The following is a 14,015-nucleotide window of genomic DNA, read 5'->3' as shown; positions in this document are numbered from 1 at the left end:
GTCCGCTTCATCGACTTCTACTCCGATCGCCAGGCGACGCCGTGTTCCTGCCGTGGATAGTGCTGGTGATGGGAGAGGAGTCGATGCCAGAAGCGCCGGTGGGCGCAGGCTCTGCTCATCCACTGGTCTGGGTTTCCTGGGGATCTGCAGTACTACTGGCTGACTGTAGATGGCGGGTGTCTCCCAGCTGAAGTACCATCATTCAGCTACAGCCTATGGGAAGGCACCACACCCTTCTTATTTCCCCTCCTGTCTGCTGACCTCTGCCAGAGATAGTTCTGAAAATTCTGGCTCCTGTTTCATCCTGTTCCGTGATTTCGTGTGCTGATTACTGCTTGTTTCCTGACTACCCTTCTGCCTGCTGTTTTTGAACCTCGCTGCCCGATCCAGTTTTGACCTCTGCTTGTTTCTGATTACGTCCTTGCCTGCCGATTCTGTCCCTGTTCCACAATTCCTGGTTTGACCCTGCCTGACGACTACTCTCTCAGACTGCAGCCTTCCACAGGTAGTGATCTCCAGGGCTCTGTGTAATTCAAAATTCCTGTGTAGGGGTTAAAGGGTTTAAGGGTTCTGGGGGTCCTGCTTGGTGAGTGGCTTCCTTCTAACCTGTCCATTACAGCCCGTCTGAGTCTGTGGATCCAGGCAGGTGTTACAGCTTCAAATTACAGCCTGTCTGCCTAGTATTTCTCCTGGCAGATTATTACTTTGGGTTTACCTTACTTTTACTCTGCACCTTCCTCCTGATTCTTAAGGAGATACGTGGAACTCTTGGGAAAAAAGGTCCAAGTGGTCATCTGAGTCATCCAGTCAGGGTTGTTTCAGTCTGTACAGGGGCCTTTAGAGAATGCGCTGCTGGAGCCTCTAGTCTATACAAGAACCAGGCGGGTTAGGTTTAGTAGCAGCAAACCATGTTTGATGTTATTTTCCACATGTGCACATCAGTGCGCATAACACTAATCGTTACAAATAATTTAGTGTATGCCTGTCAGTATTCAACTAACTGTGGGCAGCTCTTAGAAGCTGGCACCACCTGACATTGCACAATCTCCCGATTCCCTGGGAATATTCTGTCACCCAATATAGAAATTGACTTTTAACTGCATGATAGTATTGAACATTTTGGAAATTTATCAAAAATATGTGTTAAGATGCCTTTTTCGTTTGTTCTTGGGTTGATATGCACATGTCTGACCAAAGCACGTTCATCTCTGGTACACGGAACCCGTCTCAGGGTATGATGGCTGGACATTCCCATCTTGTTTATGTTTACGTATAGTTTTTTGCACAAATAAACGAGGCACCTTCAGGTATCTTGAAATTGCACCCAAGGGTGAACAAGAATACCAGTCCACAATTCTCTTTCTGAGATCTTGGCTGATTTCTGTTGACTTTCCCATGATGCTTCACAAAGAAGCAGTGTGTTTCAGGTGTGCATTAAAATACATCCACAGGTGTGTCTGTAATTAACTCAGATGTTGCCAATAAACCTATCAGAAGCTTCCAAAGACATCACATCATCATATGGGCTGTTCCATATTGTTTATAGGCATAATACTCTTAGTGTATGTAAACTTTTGACTTTGCAGAAAGTAATAAAAATGCCTTAAAACATTCTCTCTATCTCTCTCTCTATCTCATTATTCTGGCGTTTGGCAAATATAAATATTTTGGTTCCTAATTGACCTAAAATGGGAAAGGTTTATTCTGATTTCATGAGATAGAGAAAAACATGCATATGTGTCTTTATAGGTAGTGTATGTAAACTCCTGGTTTCTACTATATATATATATACGTTCATTTGGCTTCAGTCAGGTGAATGGTTGACTATAGCTATGTTTGGCTTAGGCACTTGGATATTTAGCACCTCTTATGTCAGATGTGTTCACCTGAATAGGGTGTGCAGATACATGACCTATTTACAATTGCCTATAATTGTGAATGACTTCCTAGTAACACTTGTTTCCCAATACCTATGAAGTGTTAAACATGACAGCAATCACCAGACAAAAAAGCTACATTTTCATTCGTCGGTTTGGATGCATGGAGGAATATGGTTTAAGTGCAACTATTGATATTTACACTGGTAATAACTTCCTTTTTTTATACCAAGCTTCTGCATTTGAATAGGTAGCATATAAGTTTCAAATTCAGTGTGTATCTGAGATATATCAACACTTGAGCATACTCCTATGTATTATTACATGTTTGATACCATATGCCGGTCTGTCATACCTTCTATGATTAAACATATTATATACTAGTTCGAGGGGAGGGTATTTCTGTACCTTACAATTATTTATGCGGATATTCAATGCTTTGCTGACTATACAAATATCTGAATGGAGGTTGGTGTGTTGGGGATTTTTGTCTTGTTGGGCTTTTTAAGTGTTTTTAATGTCTGTCTTTTTGTGTGCTCTTGTTGCTCTCTGAGCCAGGACACAGTTTGCACTGTGATTATAATTAAGTTTTTATGTCACTTTTTCAAACTATTTGAGTGTTTGGTGATCCCTGTAAGGTATACCCTTTCCTTTTTTTCTTAACGTCCCCTATGCACCCAGAACCACGAGCAATTCTTGGTGTATATTGCTAATCCCTGCCTAAAGGCCCCGTTACACGCAGCGACATATTAACGATATATCGCCGAGGTCACGGATTCCGTGACGCACATCCGGCATAGTTAGCGACGTCGTTGCGTGTGACACCAACAAACGTCCGTTAACGATCAAAAATACTCACCTTATCGTTGATCATTGACACGTCGTTCATTTTCATAAAATCGTTGATTGTTGAGGACGCAGGTTGTTCGTCGTTCCCGAGGCAGCACACATCGCTACGTGTGACACCTCGGGAACTAAGACCTGCAGCTTACCTGTGTCCGCCGGCAATTAGGAAGGAAGAAGGTGGGCGGGATGTTACGGACACTCATCTCTGTCCCTCCGCTTCTATTGGGCGGCCGCTTAGTGACGCCGCTGTGACGCCGCACAAACCACCCCCTTAGAAAGGAGGCGGTTTGCCGGCAACAGCGACGTCCCTAGGTAGGTAAGTCTGTGTGACAGGTGTTAGCGATGTTGTGCGACACGGGCAGCGATTTGCCTGTGACGCACAAATGACGGGGGCGGGTAAGCTCGCTAGCGATATCGTTATCGATATCGCTGCGTGCGACGGGGCCTTTACTGTCCCTGTTTCTAGTAGCATAGATAAAGAGATCTTTAGAAAAAGTATTTCTAAAGATTGTTTATGAGATGGTCATAAGACCTGTGACTAGTTGCAGAGGCATTAGTTCCCTGGCTAGTTGGCCCGCTTAGCAGGTTACCACGCCCACTGGGCCCTTAGTATCAAATGGGGCGCAGACAGAAAAGCCATTGAGGGAGATTTGTAAAGCAAAATGTGTGTCTTCCATGATTTGCAGCATGTTTACTTTATCTTAAATGCTTTTTGCTCCCTGGAATTGCAAATTTACAATAAGGCAGTGCAGCCTATTGTGCAATAATGAATCCTGAAAAAAGCTTCAGGTGCAAATTTCTGGCAAACAAACAGTATGGGCCACTTTAATAAATCTGGCACATTTTAAGACTGTCTAGTCTAAAGCGGGCTTTACACGCTACGACATCGCTAATGCGAAGTAGTTGGGGTCACGGATTTTGTGACGCACATCCGGCCGCATTAGCGATGCCGTTGCGTGTGACACCTATGAGCGATTTTGCATCGTCGCAAAAACGTGCAAAATCGCTCATCGGTGACATGGGGGTACATTCTCAAATATCCCCACTGCAACAGTAACGAAGTTGTTCCTCGTTCCTGCGGCAGCACACATCACTCCGTGTGACACCGCAGGAACGAGGAACCTCTCCTTACCTGCCTCCCGGCCGCTATGCAGAAGGAAGGAGGTGGGCGGGATGTTACGTCCCGCTCATCTCCGCCCCTCCGCTTCTATTGGGCGGCGGTTCAGTGACGCAGCTGTGACGTCGCTGTGACGCTGAACGAACCGCCCCCTTAGAAAGGAGGCGGTTCGCCGGTCACAGCGACGTCGCCGGGCAGGTAAGTACATGTGACGGGTCTGGGCGATGTTGTCCGTGTCGCACAACAGATGGGGGCGGGTACCCACACTAGCGATATCGGTACCGATATCGCAGCGTGTAAAGCGGCCTTAAGTTTGCATTGTCAAAAAATTAGACAGTATTGAAAACTCTTTTCATTGTCTCCCTGATGGACAGTTTCAGTTATAAAATGGCAATGTTTGATACCTGAAATACAAACAGCTTAAAACATGCAATTTTAGACTTTCTTTTTTTTTTTCAACCATATGTATCTTTAAAGTACCATTCGTGTATCCTGCTGTGCTATAGTTTCTGACATTAAAGATTAACATGGCTGAAAAAGAGCTCAAACAGAGGCAAATGTTGCATGTTTTAAACTCTGATTATTCAATTATTCATGTCAAAAGCTCTGGTGCATCCGAATACCATTTTTTTGAGATTCAGACTGAACCCCTGTAGGAGTAACAAACATGTGGCTGAAACATGTTCTGAACATCCTCTTACGGTGCCTTCATGTGCTTTTATAATTCTTATGACTGTGTTGCGTCCGCAGGTTACCTCTAAGGGAATGGGATCAGGAGGTCTCATCTCAACACTTAATTGTTCGCAGGTCTTCTGTGGAGTCCACTAGACTATTATCATGTATTGGAGTGGATTTACTTTCATTTAATGCTGAAGGGGTTTTGGACTGTTTCCCTTCTGGCTGAAATTACTAAGCCCTAATCCCAGCTGTAGCAATCTATCTTTACTCCCTTCCACTATACTTACCCATTCCCGGCTTCACTTCATGCCAGTTATAGACCATAATCACTTTGAAGGATTCTGCCTCTCAAAAAGCTGAGGTGTTGGTTTCTGTTGCAAAAAAGAGAGAAAGACCTCGCATCACCTTGCACAGGTGCTCAGGAGAAAAAGCGTCAAAACAGAAAGGAATAACTTCGGCACACTATATCTTTCCCAAAGAGAAAAAGATGGACACAAGAAAGTTGATTTCAAATCCTTTTCTTTTATTCAATGTGAAATATACAGTGCCATTTCGTGCTAGATCTTTTACGTCACTGGAGGTCTCATTTCTACAGCCTCTAGACAACCTACCTTTCCGTGTGCGGTCTCCTACTATAACACACAGGGACTTGTGTTCAAACCATATGTGCGGATATCATTTGAACCTTCCCTGACTAATAGTACCGTGTGATGACACTACCACTTCCCTACAAGTGCAGTTCCTTCATGTCACAACTTATACGCTGTTCGTGCTTACGCATACTCTTTGTGCAGGTGTTAAGCACATATATACATTCTGCTTGCTGATCTCCAGTGATTCCTGTCCATTCTAGTTTGTCCGACCTGAGGAAGGCCTCTTGGCTGAAACGTTGTTCCTGGCGGACATTTTGCTTTGTACAGCACTTCTTCACTTTTTCACATTGAATAAAAGAAAAGGATTTGAAATCAACTTTCTTGTGTCCATCTTTTTCTCTTTGGGAAACATACAGTGTGCCGGAGTTATTCCTTTCTGTATTGGTTTCTGTTGCAGCTGAGAAGCTTCCTGCTAGAGAAAACCCGTGGAATGCTATTTGTTGTGTCTTTCCCCGCCTGTTTGTCTTATATTCCACGTGTTGCTTCACTGCAATAGCGAAACGAGTGTCTTCATAGCCTACAAACTAGTTACGGTGAGTTCAGGTCCAACGAGGACCTAGGCACATGATGGCACATGGGGGGGAAGGACCCATCTAGGGATGTTAGGGACCACAGGGATCAGACTCAGGTGAGTATTAGGAGGTGACCCCGCTTCCCTCTCCCTACCACCAGGGCTTTCTGTAGTACCTCTGTGACGCCCTGGGCAAGCCAGGGGTCACAGGTCACAACACCACACACACCCCACATTCCCTGCAGGAACACCTAGGTCAGAACACAAATCCTTGTTGCCTTCCTCCAGGGGCTGATGATCACACCAGGGGGTGGAGCCAGGCGGTTGGTCTCCACCCACCAAGGAGTTCACAGTCCTGGAGGCGGGAAAACCAGGCAGATAGAGAGAAGAGTTTAGAGTTGAAGGAAAAAACAGTGGAGTTGTAGTGAGAGAAGGAAGTGGTAGAGGAGCAAGTGACAGTAGTGAAAGAGGAAAAGTGACAGTTTGAAAGCCTGAAGTTGGTCCGGGTGTGTGCCCCGGACTGAGACAGCAAGGTTGACAGACGGCGGTGACTGTCTGCAGGAGAGGCTGATCGGAGGTTGCCGAAAGGACCGTGGACGGGTGGTGGCCCGGCGGTACCGGAGCGGTATACAAAGAACAGTCAGCACCAGTGGCAGGGGTCTTTCGGATCCCGGCAAGGCTAGGAGTCGCCGAATTTTCCAAATCCGTCAGTGAAGGGGACCTCCAGGTCTCCCAGCAGCAAAGTCCCGAGTGAAGGCAACCGTCCAACCGTGAAGGGGAGACACCGCCAAGGCACCAGTTTCCCAGGGCCAGCGCCTGCGGGCAAGAGTGGGGCTCCTCCGGCCCATATCCAAGTCGGGGAGCGGGTTACCGGTGCGAATCCATCGCTACCAAAGACTATACTTAGGTGCAGGGAAGAGACCGTCACCATTAACTGCAGGGAACATCTACACCGCAGCCGTCCGAGGGACCCGTCCAACCAGCCGTTTGTTTACCGTGAACTGTGTGATCATCCTTGGGCTGAGTGAGTACCTCCGTGCTGTGCGGCACAGCGCTGCCCCTGCGTCCCTGCACCTCCACAGGCCCCATAACCCGCCTGTCCACCACCCTAACCCCCGTCATCGGGCCCCGGGACCACCAAACCCCCTACCCACGGAGGGGCAAACCAACATCTAGCTGCTCCATACCACCACTCCCGGGATCCCCAGACAGAGCAGCGGTGGTGTCCAAACAATCACCACAACCGTGGGTGGCGTCACGGACATTAATCAAATCCCCCACCAACAATCCCCCCTTTCACTCACGGGCGAGGAGCACCGCTCGAGACCCCCGGGATCCGGCCCACCGCTCGAGCCACCACAGAGCAGCAGCAGCCGGACCCGAGCAGTGGGGTGAGCGCAGTGTTGACACCCTCCTCCCCGCCCGCGACACCTCTTCCTGGTTATACCTTTGTGTTGCTCCGCTCGCCAGGTGTCCTCTCACTCCCAGCATGACAGTAACATGTACAATTTTGACAGCTAGTCTTAAAAAAAACTGATTGAGGTGTCTTCACATGCAATATTTCCTCAATCTGTAGTCTGAAGTGTCTATGTACTACCTTAGTATTTCAAAGCCAAAAACGATTTCAATCAACAATCGAGATCGGTCTGACCGAACACATTATCAAATCTTGAAAAGACAACTTTATATTGCAGTGTTATTCCTAGTGACCTATCTGTGATTAGGCTTTTTATTTCTTACATTTACCTGTCAGTATAATAACAGTATTTATTTCTCACCTCTCAGGATCTCAGCGCTTTTGCTATGCCCTTTCTGGATGGAGACTTGGACAGCTCAGACAAAAATGCTTCTCGCAAGGTATGTACAGTGCAAAAATACATTTATTTATACAATCAGTCCTAAAGAATATTATATAAGGAACCTTTTGCACTCCCTGGCTGTTTCCCCTTATAAATTGGTCATTGTAACAATATACATTACACTTGGAAGAGGAAATACTTTCTCTGGGTACACAACACGCCATAATACAATAGATGTTCTCTGGCTAGGCATTTCCTCAGTCTCTTTAGTTGGCACTGCGAGGAAAAAATGAAACCACAGACTAGAAAGAAATAGCATATAGAAACTGCAAATGTATGTCAATATCTTTAGAAAATACATCTGTTTAGTTTCTAAACTATGAACAAAATTTCTATTAATTTGCCTTTTATCAGACTGCTGTATTATACTAGTATCATACTATACATTTTTATTATATATGATACTAGTATATTATGCTATATATTGAAATATTGTTTTTAAAATCTAATTCTCCAAGTAAAATATATACACTTTTTATGTCTAGTACAGTTCTACAAGGGTAGTTCATGACTCATAGAGGCAAAGAAGAGCATGAAGCGTCTTGTGTTAATTGGATGTAACAGAGTATTTATTTAGTGTTCCTTACATTTATTGTACCGCCCCGCTCTCAGCAGCTGAGCTGCTCGGATCCGGCCCTTCTGTGGGTGGCTCGAGGGTCTCCGGACCCGGGGGTCTCACGGTCACTTCAAATGAAAAGGGGTAGTGATGGGATGGTGGGTGCAGGACGGATATGTACGGGCTGGGCCGTACAGAGTTCATGACGCCACCCACGGTTTGTGGTGATATTGGACACCACTGCTGCAGTTACGGGGCACCCGGGGGAGATGTTGTGCAGCAAGTTGTTATCCTCTCCGTGGGCAGGGATGGTGGCCCCGGGACCCGTTGGGGGTTTTGGCGATGCAGGGACATGGGTGACCGCAGTGTGCTGGTGTACTCACTATTAGAAAACACACGAGTCTCTGGTAAACCAAGGTGATGGTGGTCGGTGCCTGCAGCCGGCTGCGTTCTGGTTCCCCCACCCGGATGGTAGTCTCTGTCTTTCTCCTACACCTGTTTAGAATGGTGGACTGCCTGCGCTTGCAACTTCAGGAGTCCGGCTTGTGGTCGCATAAGGAGCCCTTTGCCCGCAGAAGCTGGCCCGTGGGATCTTTGAGCCGTGGCGGTGGCCTTTTATCCCCCTCGGTGGGCTGTTGCCTTTAGTCGGGACTTTGGTTGGGACAGGACCTCTAGTCCTGGCCGCAATCAGTTAATTAACTAGTCTAAGTCTAGTCGCTTCTTGGCCTAGCTTCAGGGTCTGAGTACCCCCCTTTGTGCTCCGGTTTCCGAGTCGGTTCCCCGGGTCGGTACCGGCGTGCCACTACCCTGTCCCGGTCCACCTCGGTTCCACCAAGCCATCTTCCCGGCTCCTGCAGATGGAGACCGCCGTCTGCCTCCTAGCCAATGGCACCAGGGCTCCTACCCTGGTGCCAGTCAGTTTGTCCCAGGCCCAGACACAGGCCTGACCTCCATTCTCACTGAGCTCTGAAACTGATCTGACTGTTCCCCGCCCCGGGCTGTCTAAAACTCCTAGGTAGGCGTCTTTCAACCGCCTGGTTCCGCCCCCTGATGTGTCTATCAAGCCCTTTGGGGGTGACTAGGGTTTTAAGGTTGGCTGTGTGTTACCTGTGAGGGAAGGGTGTAATGCGGGTCCCTATCTGTGACTACCTGGCCCGGCCAGGGCGTCCCATTATCATCTAGTTCAAAACTAAAAAATCTCATCTCACATTACTCCCAACAGGCAATGGATTTCAATGTGTAATGCTTCAGTTCTCCTGTTGGGGCACTGCAGGAGAATGAAGCATTTACTGCTGGTTTCTTGTGTGGTTTATCACTGATCGCTGGTGTTTCGTGCACTGGGACCTCATGTGATCAACTGTTTGAATCATTTAACAAAAACTTGGTTGAAAACATTAGTGCATTCCATTACACAATACATCTGCTAGAAATACTGTATAGTTTAATAATGTAACAGAACCTAACAAGAGATTCATTCTGTCCAAATCACAGATACCATGAATTGGACACTGGCTGCGCTCTTATTGTAGGGTTACTTTGAGAAGCTGACAGGGGACCAGGTATCTCAAATGACTAGTCAAAGGCAGGTCCCTAGTGGCTTCTCCATTCCTTACTCCACTAGATTTATAGTTTTATTCCTCTATGTGTTTAAGAAGAGACCTGTCATGCATGGGAAACAGCGCAGAGAGAAGCAACAAGAGACCTACCTTGGGCCAGTCATCCAAGACACATAATTTCTGGCCGACTTTTCAATTTATTTTTTCTCTTAAATACCACAGAATTTTAATTATTTACGCAATCAATGTCTGATTCATGAGGATAAGCCAAAGAGACAAATGTAAAGCCCAATAGGGTCTTATCCAAGTTTAATAAGTTTATAATAAGGATATCACCCCTGAGGAAGCTTGTCATTCCACATGGCACTACCGTAAGAGAGCGAAACGTACAATGGGTCTGATTTTTTTTGGGGGGGGGGGGTAGTTCTACCAGTCACCCATAGATTAGTGTTTGATCTTCCTACAGAATGGACTGTGGCATATGCAGTTTCGGTACTAATACTAACTGAGATACATGGGATCAATAGTGCCTTGCCATTCTCCATTCTAATTTGTGTTGTAACCTTTGGGTTTGTTTGGAAATTATATACAGTACAGACCAAACGTTTGGACACACCTTCTCATCTCTAGAACAACTATTAAGAGGAGACTTTGTTCAGAAGGCCTTCATGATAAAATAGCTGCTAGGAAACCACTGCTAAAGACAGGCAACAAGCAGAAGAGACTTGTTTGGGCTAAAGAACACAAAGAATGGACATTAGACCAGTGAAAATCTGTGCTTTGGTCTGATGAGTCCAAATTTATGATCTTTGGATTCAACCACCGTGTCTTTGTAGAAAAGGTGAACGGATGGACTCTACATGCCTGGTTCCCACCGTGAAGCATGGAGGAGGTGTGATGGTGTGCGGGTGCTTTGCTGGTGACACTGTTGGGGATTTATTCAAAATTGAAGGCATACAGAACCAGCAAGCCTACCACAGCATCTTGCAGCGGCGTGCTATTCCATCCGGTTTGCGTTTAGTTGGACCATCATTTATTTTTCAACAGGACAATGACCTCAAACACACCTCCAGGCTGTGTAAGGGCTATTTGATTAAGAAGGAGAGTGATGGGGTGCTACGCCAGATGACCTGGTCTCCATAGTCACCAGACCTGAACCCAATCGAGATGGTTTGGGGTGAGCTGGACCGCAGAGTGAAGGCAAAAGGGCCAACAAGTGCTAAGCATCTCTGGGAACTCCTTCAAGACTGTTGGAAAAAACATTTCCGGTGACTACCTTTTGAAACTCATCAAGAGAATGCCAAGAATGTGCAAAGCAGTAATCAAAGCAAAAGGTGGCTACTTTGAAGAACCTAGAATATAAGACATATTTTCAGTTGTCTCACACTTTAAGTATTTCATCCCACATGTTTTAATTCATAGTTTTGATGCATTCAATGTGAATCTACAATTTTTAGAGTCATGAAAATAAAGAAAACTCTTTGAATAAGGAGGTGTGTCCAAACGTTTGGTCTGTACTGTATATATGTTTTTTTATATATATATATATATATATATATATATATATATATATATATAGATAGATAGATATATATATATAAAAATAAATAAAAGTGACCATGTTACTCTGTATAATATGAAAAAACATCTTTTATTATACTCACCTGCGGGGCGGTTGGGTCCGATGCACATTGCTGGTCTTGGTGCGGTGCCTTCTTTCTTCCTTCCATTTCCGTCCTCCTTTCCTGCTCCATGTGGATGATGTGTCCGACATGATCCACACAAAATCTGCCATTGTGCTCCTTTGCATATACATTGTGATCTGCTCTGCTGAGGGCGGTCTTTGCTCTGCATGGGTTTCCTCCAAGACTCCAAAGACATACTGTTAGGAAATTTAGATTGTAAGCCTTAAATTATGATGTCTTTAAAGTGCGGTGAAATTAACAGCACTATATAAATGAGTAAAATAGAATAAAAATTTGACTCCTTTTTCAGGTCAACCACATCTCCACTTCACAATGTCTGATTCATGTAGTCAGTGGTTCGGACAGCATGAAAGGCTTATCAGGTTACCTTTGCTTAATATGGATTGAACATTTTATCTTTTTAGCCCAATTGTATAATTTTTTTTTGTTTTCATTAGACAGAAGAATCCAGTAGTACAGGAAGCCCTTCAAAAAGCTTTTTCCCAAGAGCTCTACAAAACCGACCATCTAGTCCTTTATCTGCACCAGTAAAATCAAAATACAGCCCAGGATCCCCAAAAACTGTGTTTCCGTTCCCACATCAGGAGTCTCCTCCTCGATCACCCCGGCGGATGAGCTTTAGTGGGATATTCAGATCCTCTTCCAAAGACTCTACATCCTCCAACTCAAACCAATCTACCTCACCTGGTGGCATCAAATTCTTTACACGTTCAAGAAAAGGTATGTTGTCAAAATAATCTTGAAGCTTTTTAAGCAAAGTTTTTTAATAATGTTGAAGAAAATTTTCTGTAGCTGTGAAGTGTTAGAGGCTCTTGTTTTTGGTATTTTGTATAAGAAAGCTGTATCGAGGTGTAGCTGGACAATTTGGAAGACTTGATGCTGATGCAATGATTACTTCCGTATACAGTAGTTATGTGACGTTGAGTCACTTCTCACGTCACATCATGAGACAGAGGAGGGATCAAATACCAGGAGAGCACGTAAAGGCAAAGGGGCTCTGCAAAAGAGTAGTAAGGTCACAGTCCATGTTCAGATCCAAACAGTATGTATAGAGAGATAAAGGGGCTAGGCAAATGAGTAGTCAAAAGAGAAGGTCCTCGGTCAGTCAGTAAGGATAAGAACACCCCAGAGATGTGCTAATGGATGGATGTCCAGAAGTATGAAAGAAGGTTGATGGGTAAAAATACCAAAATCTATTCATGAAATGGCCTTATTTATTTTTTGCATTTTCCCTAAAGGAGGAGGTACAGATAAATAAAACTGTATGATGGGACCACCAATATGCCGGAGGCTAGTAACATCAGCTAGCCGGATGTTTTCTTCAGTTTCTGCTTGGTCAGCAGCTCTTTACAGAGAGAGAAATAAAACATATAATTAAAACCTAATACCATCCTCAATGGGATGAAATGGGGAATGTTCATACAGCACATTCCTGACGAGCTATTTATACTTGGGAGGATGAAAACAGACACTCGTAGACTATATGGGAGCCTCATGCATGACAGGCACTGTGCTCTGATATATTACACAACTACAAAAAATGGAAAATTGGAATGAAGGTGAACTGTTTGCTCTCCATGTTGGCTGTAGAATGGACTACAACAGATTTCCTTAATATTTGTCGCCTGTTTCTATGAGTGGGCAAAGCAATTAACAGAGAGTTTGCACAGAAATTTGTATATGTTGCACATAAATATGGTTATAAATGGACATAAGGGCCGTTCTTGTGTTACTGCACTACAAATTGTCCAAATAATGGGTTGTGTTGCTCTGATGGTCTGCGATGCTTGGCTGTTGAGTATACTGAAACCACAAAAAGTTGAACAATCCCTAATTTAAAGGTGTAGAGAGAGTAGAGTAATTTTGGAAGGTTTTTCGGATCAACTGAAAGCTGAGGCGAACAACTTAAGGAATGCAGTGATGCCGGTTAACCAATACACAATCTGACTCAGCGACCACTAATTAAACTTGGAAGTAGGTAGCCTAACCACGGCAGGTATTGTGCACCTGTCCTTTTCCAAGGACTTTCCGTCTTGAACCTATTCTATTTTAATGACTTGACCTCACCTATCCGATGAGCATGTGATTGGAGCCGGACTGCCCCCTTAAGATAAGCATTTTATGAGTCCCTGATTGATTAAGGTTGAGTCTTCAGAATCACATTCTGTGTCTGTTCAATGAATCTTGGTCCAAAATTGACCATATAATTAGACTTGTATTTTGAAGGGCCCAAGCTAAATTTAAATAATAATTGTAATATTGCAAGCAAGGTATTATGATCTTACTTTAAATGTATGGATCCTGAAGACGGTATTCAGGGGCCTGTCTTTGAATTTCCTCTTGTGCATTAGGTCCATAGATATCCATAGACACTGTGGGCTTTATTTTATAAATCTAATTACTACATAGTTTTAAAATATTGCTGTTGCAATGGGGTATAAAGGTGCCCACACATCTTTGACAGCTATGAAACCCCACATTCACATGCACATCTGGTTCAGTTGAGAATGCATGTGTTTTCAATGTAAGGCCCCCTTACATATTACATGAAAGTCGGCTAATCCGATTTTGGTAAAACCAGCCAATTTTGTGATATGTAGGGGATCCTTTTCTTTTTAGGGGAGATAACCTGCTTCTGAAAGTGTCTGACAGTGAC

General features: G+C 44.7%; 1 protein-coding gene across 1 annotated transcript in view; it reads left to right on the top strand.

Moving 5' to 3' along the window:
• Positions 1-14,015, top strand: part of PRKAG2 (protein kinase AMP-activated non-catalytic subunit gamma 2) — a 479,771-nt gene that overhangs the window by 214,889 nt on the left and 250,867 nt on the right. The window contains exons 2-3 of the mRNA XM_075315421.1: positions 7,468-7,539; positions 11,797-12,079. Of these exons, the coding sequence (XP_075171536.1) occupies positions 7,468-7,539; positions 11,797-12,079 (355 nt within the window). The remainder of the gene's footprint in view (positions 1-7,467; positions 7,540-11,796; positions 12,080-14,015) is intronic.

This window comes from Anomaloglossus baeobatrachus, chromosome 6 (assembly GCF_048569485.1).
Source record: "Anomaloglossus baeobatrachus isolate aAnoBae1 chromosome 6, aAnoBae1.hap1, whole genome shotgun sequence".
NCBI lineage: Eukaryota > Metazoa > Chordata > Amphibia > Anura > Aromobatidae > Anomaloglossus > Anomaloglossus baeobatrachus.
The sequence above is the reverse complement of the archived record's forward strand: the minus strand, read 5'-3'. Positions and strand labels throughout refer to the sequence as shown.